Genomic DNA, 23,330 nt, shown 5'->3' with positions numbered 1-23,330 from the left:
ATATGCCTTCACTGCCTGAATTGAGTTTCGATATCTGTGCTTTATTAGGATGTACTCAATTTGATTTCTGACGATTTTGTTGTCTTTGTCAGCTGGCGATTTCCATGTATAAAGGCGTCGTTTAGGTAATTTAAAGAATGTATTTGCGACTATAACATTATGTCCATAACGTAACAAGTCCATATGGCCCTACATTAGGGTAGCATTTTCCTTCGCCAATTTTTGCATTGAAATCACCCATGATCACTCTTATGTCTCTAGATGCTGTGAACTGTAATGTTTTTTGAAGTTCGTTATAAAAGTTTTCTATTTCTTCTTCATTTTTGTCAGCAGTTGGCGCATAAATCTGAATTAGGTTCTGTTCTGTTAAGTAAGTAAAAGGGTTCTTGCACTTTCTCAGGTTTATTGAACTCAATACAATACAGTCCGTAGAAGAGATGAGATCTGCCATCGGCCATCCGCGTTGACGTATTAGTGCCTTACTTCACAACTTACAGGGTTGCCAGATTGTGCCGATAGTACATCTCCCTCTTTACAAAAACAAATTTTCATGAAATTAAATAATCTTTCAGATAAGCTGGCCGTCGAGATATCCTTTTCGGACGAGAAGAATCCTGTTCCATATTAGAACAGTTATTTTCTGTATTTGGAACTGTTAGCACAATATTGTTATCATTACACAACTCACTGTTTCCCGCACAATCCTTCCGACTCGCACAATCTTCCCACCTACCTTCTTTACTATTAAAATTAGAATCAGAAGTGGGCAGAGGCAGTGCTGGAGTAAATTCAGGTTCAAAGTAGTATGGTGCTGGAATGAGGTCATGACGGTTTCGTCTGTAATTTCCAGACTTGGTTTTTACTATATAAGATCTTGGTTCGTTTAAAATGGATGAAATTTTTCCGTACAACCTCAAATCAATTACCCAAACACTGTCTCCTATAGATAAATCTGACAAAGTCCTAGCCCTATGTCTTTTATTAAACTGGAAGGCTGATTTTTCTTTCGCTCTATTCTCTCTTTCTACCACCGAATCAGTATTAACGGGATTATTTAACAATTCTGGAATTACGGGTAAGGGAGATCTCAATTTACGATTCATTAGTAGTTCGGAAGGCGAAAATCCACATTCAAGGGGTGTGGTACGATAAGCTAATAAAGCTAGACTAAGGTCTTCATTTTTCTTAAGGAGATTTTTTGCTATGTTAACTGCAGCCTCTATGCATCCATTGGATTGAGGGAAATAAGGGCTACTAGTAATATGTCTGAAATCATATTGAGAAGCAAATATTCTAAATTGAGTACTGAATTGAGGCCCATTATCTGAACGCACTATCTCTGGAATCCCATACCGACTAAAAAGTTCTTTAAGTTTGGATATTATTACCAATTCAGTCATAGTGGTTAATTTAAATATCTCAAAGAAACGGGAATAATAGTCAGTAACAATTAAGTACCAGCAGTTATGTTTAAAAAGGTCCAAAGAAACTTTCTGCCATGGGCGCTCAGGAAAAGGATCCCTTATAAGGGGCTCTACCGGATTTGTTCTATGTTCTATACATATAGGACAATTTCTAACTAAATTTTCGATCTGAGTGGATAGACCCAACCACCATATTGAAGCTTTTGCTCTCGCTCTACATTTTACAATCCCTAAATGACCTTGGTGGAGATATTCTAAACACCGAAATTGTAGACATCTAGGGATAAATAATCGGGAATTTCTCAATAATAGATTATCGCTAAAAGACAACTCCAACCTATAATTATAATAAGGCTTTAAGCATTCCTCTAATTTATTTTGTTCAGGCCAACCCGACGTACAATATTCTCTTAGTTTTAAACAAATGGGATCTTTTCTCTGTTCTTCCTTAATTTCTTCAATAAAATACGGCTTTACTTGAACCGAACTAACTATAAGATGAACATGAGCTTCTACTTCGCTTGCTAATTCGTCTTCAATTGGGTCACTGCTATTCTCATCGAACCGACGTGAAAGAGCATCCGCTACAACCAGCTCTTTGCCTGGAGTATAATGAACCTCATAATCATATCTCATCAATCTAATTCTGAGTCTTTGCAAGCGAGGTGTGAGCTCATCGATCGGTTTTGATTTTAGTACTTGGACCAACGGTTTGTGGTCAGTCTCTAAAACAATCGGTATCCCAGTGATATATTCTTGAAACTTATCAGCAGCCCATGTCAGAGCTAGGGCTTCCCGCTCTATTTGGGCATATCTTTTTTCAGTGGAAGAAAGCAAATGAGAAGCATAGGCAACAATTTCCTTTTTACCCTCATTAAACTGAATCAAACATGCTCCCAATCCAAATGATGAGGCATCCGCTGAAACTGCTATCTGTTTGGTAGGGTCAAAGTAAGCTAAACATGGACTTTTTTGTAGTAATTCCTTAACTCTTACAAAGGCTTGTTTCTGCGGACTGTCCCAGATAAATGTGACACTCTTTTTCAGTAATGACGTAAGGGGCTCTAGGATTTCAGAGCGATTAGGTATAAATCTACATGAAAAATTTATCATACCTAAAAACTGTAGTAATTCTGTTTTATTAGTCGGTTCTGGAAAGTTAACAAATGCTGAAATCCTTTCAGGTGCAATTGACACTCCTTCATTTGAGATTTCGTGACCTAAATACTGGAGTTTTTGAACAGCAATCACACATTTATCTTTATTTAGAGCTATACCTTCAGCTTGTATTCTGGATAATACTTCATCCAGAATTTTGTTGTGTTCTTCTAGTGTTGGAGCATGGATTAAGATATCATCTATGTGACTAATTACACCGTCCAAACCAGCTAATATTTTGTTTAACAATATAGAAAAATATTCGGGGGCACAAGTGATACCGAAGGGAACTCGAGTGAAGAGATACCTACCGAAGGGAGTTATGAATGTGGTAAGGGATTGAGACTCTGGGTCTAAACGAATCTGATAAAATCCAGAAGAAGTATCAAGTTTTGAGAAATATTTACTATCTTTTATTCTGGCTAAAATACTTTCAACTTTGTTTATAGGAAAATATGAACGAAGAACAGATTTGTTTAAATGGGTATAATCCACACAGAGTCGAACTTTTTGGCCTTTTTGGACCACAACAATGGGACTGACCCACTCTGTAGGATAATCAACAGGTTCAATTATTTTTAGATTTAATAATCTATCAATTTCTTCTTTTAACGGTTGGAGTAATGGAATAGGAACTGTTCTAGGGACTGATTGTACATAGGGTTTAATGTTGTCTTTTAATTTAATTTCCATTTCTGTTTTAAATGTACCTATATCATTAAATATTGTTGAAAATTTTCTGAAAACTGCCTCTGGATTAAATACATTATTTATATTTTTTACTGTAACATTTTCATGAAATTGTAGAAGTTTTAAGTCTATTATTGATTTCCTTCCTAAAATAGGTTTAGATAAATTTTGTATAACAAACATTTGAGTTTTTGAAATGTCATTATTATGACAGAGGGTAACAGGAAGAGTTCCTACTACCTCCAATTTAATGCCAGATGGACCAGTAACTTTTTGATAAGGCTTACATAAAGTTTTTTAATATCTCTTTAGGCATCAGAGAACTAGGAATACATGAAACATCTGCTCCAGAGTCAATTAAAAATTCAAATTTTGTCCGCAGCTCAAACACAAGCACAGAAATCAGCCACTCTCGAGCCTCAATATTATTAATATAAACAGAGCCGACAAAATTCAAATTATTACCCTCTGAATTTATCATAAAATTATCAATTTCTACAGTACTAACCTTATTTTCCCTTTGACCTTTACCAGATAAACAAACTGATGCCCAGTGCCCAAACTTTTTGCACTTATTACACTGAGACCTTCTAGCAGGACATACCTCCCTAGAGTGAGATTGCTGACCACAAAACATACACGTGTCTCCCTGGAAATTCTTTCTTCTGATGTTGTCTGCCTTCTGAAATGATCCGGTGACATTGCCTCGTTCTCTATTTTGGACACCCACTTTTGCTACTTCTTGAGTTGGATGATAACGGTTTTCATTACGCAATTCCCGAGTCTGATTTGCCTGCATTTCTGCTTGTTTTGCAGCAATAATACAATCTTTCAAAGTCAGAGTACCTTGTAGTTGCAAACGTTCGCTAGTTTTTGTATCTGACATTTCTACCACTATGCGATCCCTAATTAGCTCTTCCTTAAGGGTGCTGTAGTCACAATATTCTGCCAACGAATGTAAACTGGTAATAAAGTGTTCTATAGCTTCTCCTGGTTGTTGAATTCGGGAGTTAAACTTAAACCGTTCGAATATTACGTTGCGACGGGGAATAAAGTGATTTTCAAAACTCTGTAACATCTCCGAATAAGTAGCTGGAATTTTCGGAAACTGTAGAACGATTTCTTCGGCCTCATCTCCCATTATATACATAAGAATGTCAATTTTGTCGTTCTCCGGCTTCTGATCTTGTCCCGACACGCTCATGAAACGCTGGAACCTCTTGCGCCACTGGGGCCACATATTTGGCTGTGAAAACGTAAATTTCTCCGGTGGATTTACCTGAACAGGCATGTTAATTGTCGTTGAGCCGCTACTAACGTCTAAATCTGTATTTGCCATTGCCATTTTGCTTTGTGTATGATTTCAACACAACGTACATAACCTAGACACTACACATGGAAAAGTTAAACTTCACTAATCATTTTTCTCTCTCTTTACTTGAAATATTAAGTTAATCTGGAAAAGTGCACCAGCTGCCACCATGTTCTGTTAAGTAAGTAAAAGGGTTCTTGCACTTTCTCAGGTTTATTGAACTCAATACAATACAGTCCGTAGAAGAGATGAGATCTGCCATCGGCCATCCGCGTTGACGTATTAGTGCCTTACTTCACAACTTACAGGGTTGCCAGATTGTGCCGATAGTACAGGTTCATTGTTCCATGAGTTGTCAATAACTGCAACATTATAATTCTTTCGGACACCGGAACGAAGCCTGTTACAGATCTCTTTACTTTTTCACTGAGGATCATAGCAACTCCATATCTGTGTTGGGTGTCGCTGCTTCCAGAGTAATAGATTCGCCCATTGTATTGAGTTCGCCAGAACTGACCCATCTTGTATCGCTTGTATATATCTTGTATCTTGTATATCTTGTATATATAGTTTACAGCACTCGAAAAACAGGGTGGGCTACGGCCCCCCTGCCCATGGGTATGTGCGCCCATGGTTTTAGCTGACTGTACAATTATTTTTCCAATTTGTTCGGTCTTTCGTCAACCAAGGGTCAAATGGAATGTTCATTTTCCCGAGATCTGCTTGAATATTATCTCTGGATGCTATTTCTGGATTCTCCTCCCATTCCTGTCTTACACATCTCTCGTTATGAAGTCTTTGCATGTGGCCTGTCCATCTTAGACGCTGTGATTTAATTTCTTGGGCAATATCGGTGTCATTGTAGAGTCCTTTTAATTCGATATTGGTTTTGATCCTATACTGGTTTATGGTAATGTCGTGGTGAGGTCCGAAAATGTTTTTTAAGTATTTTTCATGCAAAACGTTTTAGCTTTTCTTCGTTTGCTTTGGTCATGGTCCACGTTTCGCATCCATATGTTAGTACTATGTCTATTATAAGAGTTTTAGATTTTATAAGCTTATTCAGTGCGAATACATAGCGGTTAAATGCGGACTGAATCATGTCTTTTATTTCTTCAGTAACATCGTTGTCAGCTGTGATTACGGCCACTAGATCTTCGTGTCGTTCTAAATGACATAAGCTTCTTAAGCAGAACATTATATATTAACTAACTATACTAGCTTTTACTATAAATTCATTTTTTAGCGAACTTGTTATTGGTCAGTTTGGGATGTTGTTTATCGTGGGCAGCGCCAGTATTGCCGAAACTCCTTTCGAATGACACAAATGTTAACCCATTTGGAAAACCCATAAGTACTATGGAAGTATCAATAATCGCAGCATGTCAATTTGTAGGCACTGGAATTGGATTTATTGTCATGGCTAAAGTGTCTAATTGGATAGGACGTAAGAGGACTATGCGTTATTCGGGTTTGAGTTTAGTTAGCATGCTTGTCATATTAGCATTTGCAAGGTCTGTGTATATTTATATTATACCATTATTTATATTAGGATTTAACCTAGGTGGGATTTACATCAGTGTTTCTGTATATAATATTGAAATTTCTGAAGTTTCGAATAGAGCCAAAATAGGATCAATTCTGGGCATGGCAACACCCATTGGACTCTTCATAACATATATTTTAGGTGCTTATACTAGTGTAAAAGTTTATACTCTATTAATTGCTATACCAGCTGTAATTCATTTAATACTAGAACCGTTATTTCTTGTCGAATCTCCAGTTTATTTAGCTTCAAAAGGAAAAGACGATGAAGCACTTGATACACTAAAACTGTTAAGAAATACCAAAACAAATAAAGAGATCATGTTAGAGTATGATGAGATAGAAAAGACTGCAAATTTTGTTCAAAATATAAAAAATAAACTGAGTTTCGTCGATTTGTTCAAAACCAAAGCTTCCAAAAAAGCTCTCTTCTTATCTTTGCTACTTTGTATTGGTCAACAAGCTTGTGGTATTGCGACAATATTCACATTTTCTGGTCTAATATTTAATTTTGCAGATTCTGTCGTGTCTCCTGATACAATTGGTATTATTATCGGAAGCACACAATTGTTGGTTTATTTTATTGGAGGATATCTATATAACAGGTTTGGTGCCAGAAAGTTAATGTTATTCTCTAGCTCCTTCTGCAGTATCTGTATGTTATTTATTAGTATATTTTTCTATTTGATAAAAACAAAATCCTCTCTTACTGAAAATTTAGGTTGGCTGCCTATTCCATTAATTGTATTATTTATAATAGGCTATGGGATGGGATACGGCTTTCTCCCAATATCTTTATGCAATGAGCTTTTTACCACTAATCTGAGATCTCTCGGTTTTGCAGCAAGTATGTTAGGAGAAAGTGTATTTGTTTTTTTAATACGATTCAGTTTTCCATTTTTATCTGAAAATGTTGGTGAATATTTTCCTATGTTGGTTAATTGTATAGGAGGTATATTTAACTTTGTTGCTTTTTTCTTTTTATTGCCTAACACTAAAGGTAAATCGTTCGAGGAAATACAAATAGAGCTAAGTAAATAATTTCAAAAACAAAATATAAAGCTGATGAAAAGTATAATTATTGAGCTTTAATATATCTAAGGTAAATGAATTCGAACACCCTTTTAAGCCCCCTCTCTTGTAGAAATTAAAAAACAAATAGCGCTAAATTACGAGCTATTTATAAGCTTTCATAGGTTCGTAGATTAAAGATTTTGAGCTCGGTACAATGGGCAGGAATTTAATATTTTTGATGGGGGATGACTCAACCCCCACTATATTTTTTCTATGAGCTGTTTTATAGAAAATTTATTATCAATACATAAGAGTCCTCAGCTGTTCCTTCATCCTTTCTTGTTCCAAAGCTTTTTGAGTCGATGAGAATCAACGTGAGCAGTTTATTATAATCAACCCCTTTTTTAAATTAGTATTTTATGAGCTTGTAGCTAATCATTTGTTCCACCATTGTTATAGTTCAAATTATAGATTTCTTCTTCTTGTGGTGCTTTCTCCTTTAATGGAGGTTAGCAACTACACTGGCAAATCTGTCTCTGTCCAATGCGGCTCTAAACAAAGATGTTGAATCAAAGCCGGTCCAGTTTATGATATTTCTAAGCCATGAAATCTGGCGCCTACCGGGACCCCGTTTTCCTTCAAACTTACCCTAGATAATCAGTTGCTGATAGGTACTTTTTTTTCCCATTGGATAGCGCTAATCGAAAAGGAACCAAGCGACATTTGACAAAAAATGAGTTAATAGCACCAAACGACAGTTAGATATTCACTTAGTATGTGTAAAAAAAACCGTACGTCTACGGAGCTTCTAGATTCTAGAGACATCTGTAGAAAAAAGGTCCAAGCGACAGTCGAAAAACAGGCAGTTTTCTTTAATATAAGAAGACCCAAGCAGTGGTTTCTTTTATATTTTTGCAATAAATGCAACCAAACGACCTGTACGGCAGTTGATTCCTTTTATAATATTGCAAATATTGTAACCAAACGACATGCAAGGCTGTTGGTTCTTTTTATATTATTGCAGTATCTGTTACCAAACGACATGCAAGGCGGTTGGATCCGTTCTAGACCAGGGCGCATCTTTAAAAATATTAGTACATTTGGACGTTGAGAGGTGACTCAAACTTGTTTGCAGAAATTGCTTGAAAATAAATCAAGTAATAATATTTGAGTTATCCTCCCTCTCAAAAAGGTCCGGAACATTGTTTAAATAATCAAAATGTCAAAATATTAAGGAAAAATTCGATTTTTTTCTTCGTTTTTTGATTATAACTTTAAAAATATTCATTTTCGAGAAAAGTTGTACTGACATAAAAGTTGCACAATTAAATTTCCTACAATATAGAATTGGTTAAGAATTTAAAAAATAGTTATCCTTGTTGCAAAATAGCAATAATTGCGAAAAAACCATACAAAAACAAGTATTGGCATTTTACATTTTTCAACCATTCATGCTACACTTAGGACCTTCATATTTTACCCAGAAAAACTTTATGATACAGTAAAACAAGACTGTAAATTTAATTAAGATCGGTTTAATAGATTTTGCAAAATAAATTTTGAAATACAGCTTTCGTAAAAAATATTCATTTTTTCAAAATGTTACAGGACTGAAAATAAAGCAGATAGCAAGTTGAATTGTTTTTTGCTTATAGAAGTGTACATTACCTTTCATTTTGCAATTTTGCAAAATTAAAATCCATTAACACCACGGCGTCAGGAATTTTTTTAAATAAACATTAATTATTGGTACTACGCGCAGGACAGCGGAGAGTTTGCTCTGATTGGGCATTCCAATGACCTTTGATAATGATTAATACATTTTAATTTTTATTACATTTCGATATAAATAAATAAATGTGTTTATTGCAAAATAAAAGCACATACTCTATCTTTGAAATAACGCTTTTATTAGCAAAAACTTTCTTTGTTCATTTATTTTAACTTAAAAAATAAATGTTTGTTATTTTTAAACATATGCAATTGTTTAAACAATATTTCACACACAATAATAAAATTAGTTTGATTTTTGTGGAATTAAAATATTAAAATACAACAAAATATAGAGTAAAGAAATAATATATTAGATAAAGATTGGAAGAAATTTTGGTGGAAATCAACTTGTGTTAATTGAACACCGCTGTCCTGCGCGTAACACCAAAAATTATTGTTTATTTAAAAATTTTTCTGCCGCCGTGGTAATTAATCGATTTTAATTTTAAAAATTGCAAATGAAAGGTACAGTACACTTGTATAAGCAAAAAAAAATTCAACTTGCGATCTGCTTTATTTTTAGTTCTGTAACATTTTGAAGAAATGAATTTTTTTTGCGAAAGCTGGATTACAAAAGTTATTTTGCAAAATCTATTGAACCGATCTTAATGAAATTTACAGTATTGTTTTACTGTATCATAAAGTTTTTCTGGGTTAAATATGAAGGTCCTAAGTGTAGCATAAATGGTTGAAAAACGTAAAATGCCAATACTTGTTTTTGTATGGTTTTTTCGCAATATTTGCTATTTTGCAACTAGGGTAACTATTTTTTAAATTTTTAACCAACTCTATATTGTAGGAAATTTAATTACACAACTTTTATGTTAGTACAACTTTTCTCGAAAATGAATACTTTTAAAGTTATAATCAAAAAACGAAGAAAAAAAATCGAATTTTTCCTTCATTTTTTGACATTTTGATTATTTAAACAATGTTCCGGAAATTTTTGAGACGGAGGATAACTCAAATATTATTATTTGATTTATTTTCAGGCAATTTCTGTAAAAAAATTTGGGTCACCTCTCAACGTCCATCTCAAAACAGATGAGCCCTGGACTATTTATTATTGTGGACATTAAGTCTTTATTCCAGTTTCTTCCAAAAGCTGCCCTTCAATTCTACAAAATTAAAAACGTAGAGAATTTTGAGGGTGATATTGAAGGATTTGGTTCCTTGCCTGACTTTGATTTAAACGCAGAAGAAATTTAATGAAAGACATATTTTAGCAAAACTTACGTTCCTATACTTGAATATTAGTTTTAAAATATTTGTTGCTTGTTTAGAATTTTTGATTTTAAGATTTTTTTATTACTCATCTTAAGAATAAGAAAATTAACGCAGATATCTTTTTGTGAAAGAGTGATTACGAAAAGTTACGTTCCTACACTTGAGTATGATTAGTTTTCGAGAGTTTTTTTGTTTGTTAAAAAATTTTGATTTTATAAGTTTTAAGATTTTCTGTTATAAATTAAATTAAGAAGAAGAAAATAACCAAAGATATATTTTTTTAAAGATAGGTAAAACCTATATAAGTTTCAGTTTTATAAGTTTAATGTTTGGTTGAAATTTTCGAGGTTTTTATTGTCTTAAAAGTAAATAAATAAAGAATTTTACGACAAATATCGTATTTATTATTTCTATTCTTCTATTTATAGTTTAAAGGTTTCTTGATTAAAAAGTATTTACTATTTTTTTAATCATAAGTATTTTCTTTTTTCTAATAATATTATAGTAAAGTAAAATTTCTAGAAAGAACCATTCTAGATTTTCTTGATCTCTAAACAGAACCATATGAATCTCATGGTTCCATTTACACCAGTAAGTAGGTTTTCTGAAATAATTGAAAAATAACGAACCACTAAAACACTGTCAAAAAACAGAAAAAGTTAACTTATGAAAAAAAAATTCAATAGTGGCCAATATTAGCTTTAGAACGCGGTATCATACCTTAAAAAGTCTCTAATATCTTGAAAATTACAAGGAAAAACATTTTTTATTTTTGTAACCTTAATTACTCAAAATCAACTTTTGGCGGTTGGTTCCCTTTCGATTAGCGCTATCCCAGGTCCAGATATGCCCCAGGTAGCTAACTTTTCTGATTTTGATGATTTTTTTTCTTCTTCTTGCAATACCGTCTCCTATCGGAGGTTGGCTACCATCACAGCAATCTTAACTTTGTTGGCTGCAGCTCTGAACAATTGTATTGAACTGCACTCGTACCACTCACTTAAGTTTCGCTACCAGAAAATCCTCCTACGTCCCACACTTCTTTTTCCCGAGATTTTTCACTTGGATTATGAGTCTTAGCAGGGAGTACTTTTCTGCTCTCATTATGTGGTTTATATATTCCAGTTTTCTCGTTTGTATGGTTTTTATGACTTCGCATTCCTTCCCCATCTTCAGCAAAACATCAACAAAACATCTTGATTTGTTACTTGATGATTTTTAACAACTCTCTATATCCTCAGAACATTTTCGTTGGTGGTGTGGGTTGTCCAAGTTATTTTCAAGATTCTTCCATAAACCCAGAGTTCAAAGGCTCCTAACTTGTTTGTCAGTGTTATGTTAATTGATCAGGCCTCCGTTCCATACGATAGTATTGACCACACATAGCAATACAGAAAACGACATCTAAGGCTGATAATAATGCTACTGTTACAAAATAAGCTTTTCATTTTGATAAGCCCTTTATTATAGACTATTTGGAGCAAATATCGATTCTATTTTGTTCCTGTATTAACCTACCTAACTCACCGGGATATATATTATTAATTGTATGTATTATATGTCAGTGGCGGCCGGTCAGGGTCGGCAGTGCCGACCCACACATTTATAAATATAGATTTTTTTAATATTTGTATCTATGAAGTAAAAAAAATCTGTCAGATAATACAGACTAAATTTTATTCATTGTTTTTAAAAGGATTTGATCAATCGGAGCGTTAAGTGATCCCTGCGCATAACAGACTTCTCAAAAAATGAATGATCCGGGCCATTCATCTGACTTTTCGGCTAGCCGTACCCAACTCATCCGTAGCTTGACGATTTACACGTAAAACTCAACGAAATAACAAGTCGATGAGCAAGCGAACATACATTCTCTCCGTAGGCATAAGCGGCAGGTACGGCACATTTTAAGTCTGCCGGTAGGTGTTTCATTTGGAATCATCGGCAGAAATTGTCAAAAATAATCACGCCGTTTTACGTCGTTTAATTGATATTGTAATTTTTTTAAGTTGTCAGGAATTATCATTTAGTGGACATGATGGATCGAAGCATTTGTTAAAAATCAAAGTAATTATGGAGAATTAATAAAATTGTTTTAGAAATATTTACTTTCTGATTCGAAGTATATTCGTAATACAGAATGAATTAATATACATAATCAAATAGTTACATTTTGAATAACGTTATTGAATCTGAGATTTAGAAAACCATTTGCTTTTCGCTGGAAGTAGATGAAACTTCTGATTATCATGTCATTCACAATTATCAATTATTGTTGTTCGGTACGCGTTACGTGGTAATATTTATGAGAGGTTTTTAGGTTTTAGAGACGTGAGTAAAAGCAATAAGGCAGAATAGATTTTTGGTGTTTTAAAGAACAGATTAAAATTTTTTTATATCAAAAATAAATTGGTAGGGCAAACTGGGGCAATCTTATGACGGCGTTGCTGTGATGTGTGGTGAATTGAATGGTCTCCAGGCAAAAGTTAAAACTATTGCATCACAAGCTTTATTTACTCACTATTATGCGCATATAATGAATTTAGTTTTGCATGATACCATCGTCTTTTCTTGCCAGTTTAGCTCACCTAAAAGGATTACTGCTTTAGAACAAATTTGTTTCGAAAAAAAAGCGAACAGTTTGTCAGAAGCGATGAAATTTTAAATCTCGGTTAGTTTTATCTAAGCAGATTATCTCATATCTCTGGTAGTTTTAGTATCTGTAGCAGATTTTCGTGAGCAGCTTTTGGAAATTTTTGATTTTATTATCGAAGGCGACGATTTTGAAAGTGGCGATACCTCGATCCGTAAAGCAATCCTTGAGAACTTTATTAAATAATTACTCTTTTAATATTCTTTTAAATATTTTTAAGACAGAGTTTGCCCAAGATATTCATTGTTGTTCAAAATCAGTCAACTGACATTATTAATTCCAAAAATAGAATACGAAAGCTGGTGCAAAATCTCAGAGATTTTCGTAATGATAGTAGTTTCCAATATATACGCAGTGACGTTTTGGATTCGCTTGATATTTCCGAACCATCCCAAAAAAGACAACGACATGATACATATCTCGAAAAACGAGTAGGTATATCTTGAAATTTTGGATACCTACTATTATATACAAATAGATACTCGTTTTTCGAATTTTGAAGGTTTGCAAATTGTTGACCTCTTTGACGATTCAAAATTTAAAAGTTACCTTCGCCAAAGAATTTCCAAGATATTAAGTTGAGTACTTAAAAATTATGCCGATCTAAATATTTTCAGAAAGTGGGATAAGTTACAAAATATGTATGTATAATTCTATGTAGTAAGTACTGCAATTCATTACATCAAACTATTCATCAGTTTTCTTATTACCACCAATTTCTGCCTCAAATAAACGGGATTTATCTTATCTCAAAAGAATCAACACGTATTGTCGAAACACCATGAAACAAGAGAGAATGTCAAGTACATCAAATAAAAAAAAACAAAAAACAACAAAATCTCCTATGATGATTTAAGCCTTTTAGTATGATGGTATACCTATATGAGGAGACAAAAAAACCTTGCCGACCCTGTCTCCAAGGCCGCCAGCCGTCACTGTTATATGTACCTGTACAGTCTGTCAAATATACGGTGACACTTGGCGGTATTTATGTTTGGCTCTACTTACGATACCCAGTCAACAGCAACACAACTCACATAATGCGTTCCCACTTATTTGTCTACGCAAGCGGACAAAATCACCAAATCTCACCGTATATTTGACAAGCTGTATATAATTATTTCTATTTTAAATGTTGAACGGGTTGCATATGTGAGTTCATTTTAAATGAAGTATAGAAACACAGACATACTCACAATCATTTAATTTAGTTCGACGACCGGTTTCGATCTCTACAATTTACAGATCATCTTCAGGTCGGCGTTACAAGTGATTAAATGATGCCGTTACAAGGGATGATTTGTAAGTTCATCAGTAGCATGTTTAAACGTCCAGATTATGCTAGTAGGATAACTAGGTGAAGGACTGGGTAGGCGGACATGCTTCGTAGGTCAAAACACAGTGTATTGGAATGGATTCTGAAGGCAGATATGTGATGTGCAACAAAAGGTAGATGTATTCAGTGGCGTAGCTAGCGTGGGTGACACCCGGGGCGGTAATCGATGGTGTCACCCCAAATCCTAAAAATAAAGGTTGTTAAAATCAACGAAAATCCGATAAAAGTATGTTTTGAATAATAAAAAAATTAAGAATTATAGTTAACGAAACATCATCATCATCATAATGTAGCCGTAATCTTCTACTGCTGAACATAGGCCTCCTCTATATTTCTCTATGTCTCCCTATCTTGAGCTACCACTATCTAGTTCCCGGCAGTTTTATATAACAGTTCATTTACTTACTTTTTTGGTTTACACTATGTGAATGAATTAAAATATTTTGTTTGAAAAAAGAGTTGATTAATAGCAAGCTGAAAATTTGTTAATAGCTTAAGGGTGTCTAGTCGGACAAACTTTGATGTACGGGAACATTGGAACAGGGGAAGTTTTAAGTGTGGAACAGTTTAAAAATTTGGAACGTCAGATTACGAAAACGTCCCATGTATTTTGTCGGACAGAACATCCAATTGATTTGTTACCCTTTCATTAAACTCTTCTTCGGGTTCCACTCATTAAAATGCTCAGTTTGTGATAAACACCAGTCTAATTTTTGAAAATGAGAGTTTAATCAAATGGTAACAAATCAATTGGAAGTTCTGTCCGACAAAATACATGGAACGTTTTCGCAGTCTGGCGTTCCAAATTTCTAAACTGTTCCACAATTAAAACTTCCACTGTTCCAGTGTTGCCATACATCAAAGTTTGTCCGACTAGACACCGTTAAGCTATTTGCAAATTTTTAGCTTGCTATTAATCAACTATTTTTTTGGTACGCGGGATCCAGGTCTATTAGCTTTACTAGCGACAAACTCTGAAAATCACATTTTCTACATTTATGTTTTGTGTTGCTTTAGGTACGATAGTTAACCCTTTGCGGTCGTTGTCACTTTTTTGCCTCTTAGTACTTTCTGGAAAAGTCAGTTTTGACTGGGGTCAACAGACTCCAGAATCTGTGGTATAATTTATGAGCAATCTTTTCAGGACACTTTGTATATTACTAGTGATTTAGCCCATAGACAACGACCGCAAAGGGTTAATAAACCGAGGATATTTAGCCTTGTTGACGTCATTGTTTCTCGCAAGAAATTCTTGATTGATTTTAGCTTCCCAAGACTCTCTCACTGAAGCAACCGATACAAAAATGGTCATAGACAATTTTAAGGCGACCATTAAGTTTGGGAGAGATTCCATGAAATCCCATTCCACAATAAGTTTTAAAAAGTCTACAGCTAACCATTTAGATAACTGTAAAAGTAATTTAGGCCGCTGGAAAAAGTTTTCTGAGACTTGGTATTTCTAGCAGGAGGTCTTCTTCTGATACCCCTTCAAAGTGTGTGTCTGCACAGCCTCGAACATGAAGCAATATGAATGGACTGATCTAGTTTCGAGTTCAACATTGAATATGTCAAAACATTCCAACATATCTTTTTGAAGTTCGGCTCGAAGTGTAAGTCCTATATCGGTAGCTAACTCACCATGCATTCGTTTTTTTTTCATCGAATTAGTTTTAGTGGAAATGTCGTCGTCCTCATATTTTGTCGTGGCAAAATCTATGTATTGCTTCATTTATAATATGATTACGTTTTTCTTTAATATAGAGACGAAGTGCCCCTATTTTGATCGCTGATTGATCAACGGTTATGCCTTTAAGATGCCCCTCTGGTGTATAAATTTTCTTGTTGATGAGAGAATTCGTCAATGGAAGCAACAACACTACAAAACTGTTCTGCCAATACTTTAACTGCAGCCAGCATAGTGTGCAGTGACTGAGAACTCCAACGCGTTGTGGAAAGTCGCTTAACAGGATGTTTTGCTGTGTTTAATAAGCACTTTCTAATGGAACCAGATAAAAAATTAAAAGTTGCTTCCACAGTTCCGAAAAATGTTACACAAGATGTGTTTTGCACAAAAGAGTGCTGGCCACATAAATTAATTAAATGATCAATAGATCCGACGAAAATGACCTTTTTGATTTTTGCTTTAATAATAGCTTGTATTAATCCGTGCACGCCGTTCATAACAGCTGTATTATCGTATCCCTGTGAACGAAACTTTATAATATTTCTACACCATCAATTTCAAGCTTCTTGAGAATTTTGTTACTTAGATCAACTCCTTTGTTTCCTTTTATCGGAAAAAATCCAAGAAATGCCTCTTTAAAATCGACTTTTCTCGGTTTCGTGTGTTCACAAAATAATATCGATTAGATTTAGATTGTTACGTGAGTAAAGTCACAAAGTAACGATTCATTCTTTTGTGATTGGGTCTCTCGGGTGTCACCCCTGAAGGGGTGACACCCGGGGCGGAACGCCCCCCCCCCGCCCCACCCTAGCTACGCCACTGGATGTATTAGTTATGAGAAAGACAACGTTCGGATGGAACTGTTCGTAAATGCAGCTAAAGTGTTAGTTAACTCTGTGTATATGTTATAGTCAAAGCCCGAATTTCAGGCAATCCTCAGGTCTGACTGACGGTCTTAGTCAAAGCCCGAAATAAATTACAGTTTCGGCCTTTGACTAGTCAAACCTAGGAGAGACTAAGTTGATCAGGCAAAGGTCGAAATTTAATTTTATTAAATCGGAGTTTGACTAGTCAAACCCCGATCAGCTATTAAAATGTCGAAATTTGTTATAGTAGGTGTAATAAAACGTCATTCTTTAATTTTAATGTTTATTATTTTTATATTGTTGTACATAAAATAAAAAAAAAGTGTTTATTCTCACATGTTGAGGCATTATGGCATTTAGATTTGCACAATACGTTAGACCTTTTATGACTGGTTGCACCAACAAATCTTAAGCTCCAGCTTAGCTAAGCTCTACTTATAGATAGGGCCTCCTTGAGTATCACTTACGTTGCACCATAATTTTAGATTCTTACCTTATTATCAATTATATCTATTATTATATTATGGTATTCTTATTGTAATATATTATAATTATATTATATTAATTCTTATGATATTCTCGACTTAAGCTTAAGATCTGTTGTTGCAACCGGGCATTACACTTATATAATATAATTTTGAAGAGCATTTCTTATTGCAGTAGCATTTTATAAAGCATTGTCCTCCAAACTTAGAATCTTTTATAATAATGTTTCTTAGAGACAGCTTAACCTCTGGAACATCTTCGAAATTAAGTAAATTCTCTTTGCGTTCTCTTATTTGATTTCTTGAAAAACGTGTGTTTATTTTTCCTTATTTCGTACCAACTCTATATAAACCGTCAATTGTCTTATCGTCAACTGTGAAAGAAGATATTGCAATCGGAGAAAAACTAAGGATCACCATAATACTAACGAAACCCCTGGACCGTCGTCACTAGGAGAGGAAGAAAATTGTCAAACAATTCATATTATTAGATGTGGTTTGTTGTATTTGCCAAAAAGAGAGCTCTGACGCACATACGTGCATAATTTGTAGTCAGGTGGTACATGTTGTATACGCTGACAGCACAGTTGGTGCATACTATGAAGGTTTTGAAAGAAAACTTACATAGATGCGTTGTGCACACACAGAAAAGATTAAAATAAATAAAGGAAAGACGACTGAAGGTCTTTATGCCCAGGCTAATGCTATGGAACAATAAAGTGAAAAAAAAATTCCTCCAATTTCGATCGGAAAAACTGTAACAATATCGATCCCTAGCTTTGATACAGCCAAAGGAGATACCCGAAATATTTTGGGTATCGTACAAGATAAAAAAATTGACGGTTTATATAGAGTTGGTACGAAATACGGAACAATAAACACACTTTTCTCAAGACAAGAAATCAAATAATAGAATGCAAAGATTCTTAATTTCGAAGATGCTTTCGAAGAATGTAGGTGCCTGACACTAGAAATTCTTTTAAATGTAGAGAAATACAGGAAAAATTAATTAATTAGATAAAGGGAAGGTCAAGTTAAAACATTGGTTAAAAACTAGAAATTAATAAAGGTGCTCTGAAAAGGGGAATAAACACACTTTTTTCAAGAAATCAAATAATAGAATGCAAAGATTCTTAATTTCGAAGATGTTTCAGACGTTAAGCTGTCTCTAAGAGCAATTAGTTCAAAAGATTCTAAATTTGGATTACAAGGCATTATAAATTGCTACTGCAATAAGAAATGCTCTTCAAAATTATGCAAGTGTAAAGAACTAACGTATTGTTAACTCTAAATGTCATAATGTCTCAACATGTGAGAATAAACACTAATTTTTTTATTTTAATTACAATATAAAAATAATAAATATTACTTATAATTTAAAAAATGGCGTTTCATTAAATCTAGTCTAATAGATTATCACATTTTAAGCTAGATCGGGGTTTGACTAGTCAAAGCCCGATTTCATAAAATTAAATTTCGACCTTTGCCTGACCAACTTAGTCTCTCCTAAGTTTGACTAGTCAAAGGCCGAAACTGTAATTTATTTCGGGCTTTGACTAAGACCGTCAGTCAGACCTGAGGATTGCCTAGTCAAACCTAGGAGTGCCTGAAATTCGGGCTTTGACTATAACATATACACTTGTACGATTGTAAAGGTCTTTGCTCTTAGGTGTTTTGAGCTGAGGGCAAAGGTCGAAGTAAGGAAAAAGACAAATAGGAATCAATTGTTAGATTGTATTGTTCCCAGTCAAAGGACTAAGGGATGTCAGTTAGTTTGTATCAATGTAGGTGCCTGACACTAGAAAATCTTTTAAATGTAGAGAAATACAGGAAAAATTAATTCATTAGATAAAGGGAAGGTCAAGTTAAAACATTGGTTAAAAACTAGAAATTAATAAAGGTGCTCTGAAAAGGGGGGGGGGGGTTGTTTAAGCTATTGGATGATGGTGTATGTTTAGAAAAGTAATGAATTTATAATTACAGGGTGCAGGCACTTACATTGAGAAATTTAAAATAAATAAATAAATTAACCTACTATAAAACACTAAACACATAGGATTTATCACAACTCCACAGACGAGACAACAATGGTTTAAAATTGGTAAAGTAACACTGCATTTGTTAAATTCATTGAAATATTTGATTTTTTAAGATCTTAAACTTGGTTTTTTGTAACCCCCTCCCCTCTTAAAATAAACGAGAAACCAAGTTTTAGATCTTAAAAAATCAATTATTTCAATGAATTTAACAAATGTAGTGCTACTCCTTACCAATTTTAAACCAATGTTGTCCTATGTGTTTTGTGTTTTATATTATGTTAATTTATTTATTTATTTTAAATTTCTCAATGTAAGTGCCTGCAACCTGTAAATATAAATTCATTACTTTTCTGAACATACACCATCTTCCAATAGCTTAAACAAACCCCCCCTTTTCAGAGCACATTTATTAATTACCAGTTTTTAGCCAATATTTTAACTTGACCTTCCCTTTATCTAGTTAATTAATTTTTTCTGTATGTCTCTACATTTAAAAGATTTTCTAGTGTCAGGCACCTACAGTGACACAAACTAACTGACATTCCTTAGTCCTTTGACTGGGAACAATACAATCTAACAATTGATTCGTATCTGTCTTTTTCCTTACTTCGACCTTTGCCCTCAGCTCAAAACACCTAAGAGCAAAGACCTTTACAATCGTACAAGTGTATACACAGAGTTAACACTTTAGCTGCATTTAAGAACAGTTCCATCCGAACGTTGTCTTTCTCATAACTAATACATCTATCTTTTGCTTCACATCACACATCTGCCTTGAGGATCCATTCCAATACACTGTGTTTTGACCTACGAAGCATGTCCCCCTACCCAGTCCTTCACCTAGTTATCCTACTAGCATAATCTGGACGTTTAAACATGCTACTGATGAACTTACAAATCATCCCTTGTAACGGCATCTTTTAATAACTTGTAACGCCGACCTGAAGATGATCTGTATATTGTAGAGATCGAAACCGGTCGTCGAAGTAAATTAAATGATTGTTAGTACGTCTGTGTTTCTTTACTTCATTTATTTCTATTTTATTTAGGATGTAAAAATAGCTAATAATTTATTCAGTGTTATTTATTGTATCTTTTATATTAATAAAAATATGTCACATTTTTTTATTTTATATTTAACCTTGCGTTGCGGACCCTCTTACGTTGCTTAGGTACAACCAAATCGATTTTAATCAGGGGTCGGTAAACTGCGGCCCTCGGGCCCATAGGAATACAAAAGGTGAAGATATATTTTTGTAACTGAACATTAAATATTTTCAATATGTACTATCTGAGCCGGGCAAGACCACTGCCTTCGTAACTTCTAAATTAGCCCCAAAATATAAATAAAAACCTGATGACAAATAAATTGATAAAATGAATCTATCTGCTGAACCTGAACCACCTGAACATATTTAAAATTTTATAAAGGTGAAAGACCTATACAAATATACTAACTGTGGTGAATGCTTTGGTATGAATTATTTTTATATACCAGTACTATCTAAAACTATTCACTTATTATGCTAATTTTAATGTTTTTGTAATAAAAAAAAAAGAATGTGTGTGTACTTTGTACGCACGTAAGAAGTTATACTTCTATTATATGATTATATGATTATAAACGAAATTAATATACTTTTTATTTATATTTTATTTAAATATTAAATTAATTTATACTTAATACTTCTCAAACATTTTTATTAAAACAGTGCCAAAAATTAAAATAATAAAAAAATAAAACACACACAAACACATTAAAAATGCCACAAATGATTTCTGAACATTATTGTCGGAAAAATTTTTAACTAAATACGTATTTTCTGAAAATAAAATTATATAATAAATATACTTACAATCATAAAATGTATAAAAAAAATAAAAAAATAAAAGTTTCTATTGGGATTCGAACCAACTTACCACGCGGCTGGTATTTGCGTTGTATTGGGATTCACCCGCATTAAAACTGCGCCACAGAGACAGCTTGTCATTATGTGCGAAGATCGTCTAACTAAACAGATTAACCTTTTGACATTTTTAACTTATGTAAATCAAATTATTTTGATTTTGAATTGAAATGATTTAGAATTGAAAAAATACAACAAAACATAGGGTAAGAAGACAATATATTAGGTAAATATTGATAGAAATTTTGATGGTAATCAAATTATGTAAAAAAAGTATTACATACTACTTATGTATTTTGGTAGGTTCAAGGTAGGTATCGGAGCCCGTATAACGACTAATAAATTTCGCAATCACTTGCGTCGTGCAAAGTGGCTATGTTCAAATATCATAACAAAATTTGATCAACTATTTATAAAACACTTACCAGTGAAAGATTCTTTAGCTTTGAATAAGCGAGATCTGCGGCACTCATACTAGGCACAGTTTGATGAGCTTTCACATTGGCATGCAACAATCATCTCTTCTATGTAAATAAGTCCAAAAATATAATATGAAAACTATTTAAAAAGGCAGTATAACTGATGTTTTGCAGAATTGCGTGGATGTTAATTAAACACCGAAGTACTTCTAGTCAGTTTTATTTTAAAAGAAAACTCAATAATTCTACAAATAACTTAAACATCAAAATCAACATTTATTTTTCTTTGACACTTATTTTTGCTTACAGTTGACATCTGACACTTATATAACATTGTTTCCAACTACATCATACAATAACAAAAATCCCCTAGATTTGCCGTTGCTTATTTTTACTGGGTATTCAACACCCCCCCTCAACGGTAAATCTCCTAGATCTAAATTAATTTTTTATTCTAAACCTAGCAACTCTCTAAATTTTTTAAAACAGAGTTAAACCTAATGGTTTTGTACATATGTCAGCCTGTTGGTCACTTGTATTAAGATATTTTAATACAACAATATTTTCCTTAATTTTATCTCGTACAAAATGAAATCTAATATCAACATGTTTTAGTCTCTTATGAAATTCCGGATTTCTACTAACCCTTATAGCGCTTTGATTGTCTGCATGAATTAGAACCGCTACATAATCAGGTTTTATTTTTAAATCATACATTAAGTATCTTAGCCAACATGCTTCACTCACACATACACTTAGTGCAACATATTCAGCTTCAGTAGAGGACAAACTGACTGTAGACTGTTTCCGTGATGCCCATGACACCGTGCAATTAAAAACTTTGAATACATATCCTGATGTAGATTTTCTATCAGTACGGTCACCTGCCCAATCTGAATCTGAGTACCCTACTATCAAATTTTCCTGTTTATATTTATGTTTATAGTATATCAAACTCATAGTAACTGTGCTTTGAATATATCTCAATACTCTTTTTATTGCTACCCACAAATCGTTACTTGCACATGTTTGATACCTGCTTAATATACCTATAGCTATACACAAATCTGGTCTTGAGCATAACATTGCATACATCAAACATCCTATAGCAACTCTACATTTCTTTTCTATCTCTATGCTCTCAGATTTTTTTTCGTTTGAGAAAATCGTGGTGAAAATTATTATCCATTGGTGTTGTTGATGGTTTGCAGCTTGACATGTCAAATTTCTTCAAAACATTTTTTAAGTAAACAGTTTGATTAATTTTTATTTTGCCTTCAGACAAATTTTGAGTTATGCACATACCCAAAAAATGTTTTATTTGACCTAAGTCGTTCATTTTGAAGTTTTTGTTTAAAATGTATTTTATTTTCTCAACTTCTTGATCATTTGTACCTGCCAACAGCAAATCATCAACATACAGCAAAATGTATATCCTACCTTTTTCATTTACTTTAATATAAAGACAATATTCATATTCAGATCTTGAAAAACTCAAATTTTGCATCAAATTATGAAATTTGTCATTCCAATTTTTAGGTGAACTTTTCAAACCATATAAGGATTTTCTTAATTTGCAAATAGTGCCCTCTTTTTCTTTAAATCCCTTTGGGAGTGAAATAAAAACATTTTCTTTAATATCCCCATTTAGAAATGCACTACAAACATCTACTTGATGAATTTTCATATCAAAAGTATTACACATGGCTAAGAAAATCCTTATTGATGGTAATTTTGCTACTGGACTATAAATATCATTAAAAAACATACCAATTTGTTGAAAACCTCTAGCTACCAC

At 33.5% G+C, this 23,330-nt stretch overlaps 2 protein-coding genes across 2 annotated transcripts in view; one reads left to right on the top strand and one right to left on the bottom strand.

The window, feature by feature from the left end:
- LOC114334942 (glucose transporter GlcP-like) overlaps positions 1-23,330 on the top strand; it is a 281,124-nt gene that overhangs the window by 239,664 nt on the left and 18,130 nt on the right. The window lies entirely within an intron of this gene.
- Positions 3,556-4,617, bottom strand: LOC126883418 (uncharacterized). Its single transcript, XM_050648964.1, has one exon. The coding sequence runs from the start codon at positions 4,615-4,617 to the stop codon at positions 3,556-3,558; it is 1,062 nt and encodes a 353-aa protein (XP_050504921.1).

This window comes from Diabrotica virgifera, chromosome 4 (assembly GCF_917563875.1).
Source record: "Diabrotica virgifera virgifera chromosome 4, PGI_DIABVI_V3a".
NCBI classification, from domain to species: domain Eukaryota; kingdom Metazoa; phylum Arthropoda; class Insecta; order Coleoptera; family Chrysomelidae; genus Diabrotica; species Diabrotica virgifera.
This window is presented reverse-complemented; position numbering and strand designations above follow the sequence as displayed.

What these genes read in the sequence shown, in the direction of transcription:
- LOC126883418 (XM_050648964.1), bottom strand. Translation starts at nt 4,617, where the DNA reads ATGGCAATGGCAAATACAGATTTAGACGTTAGTAGCGGCTCAACGACA.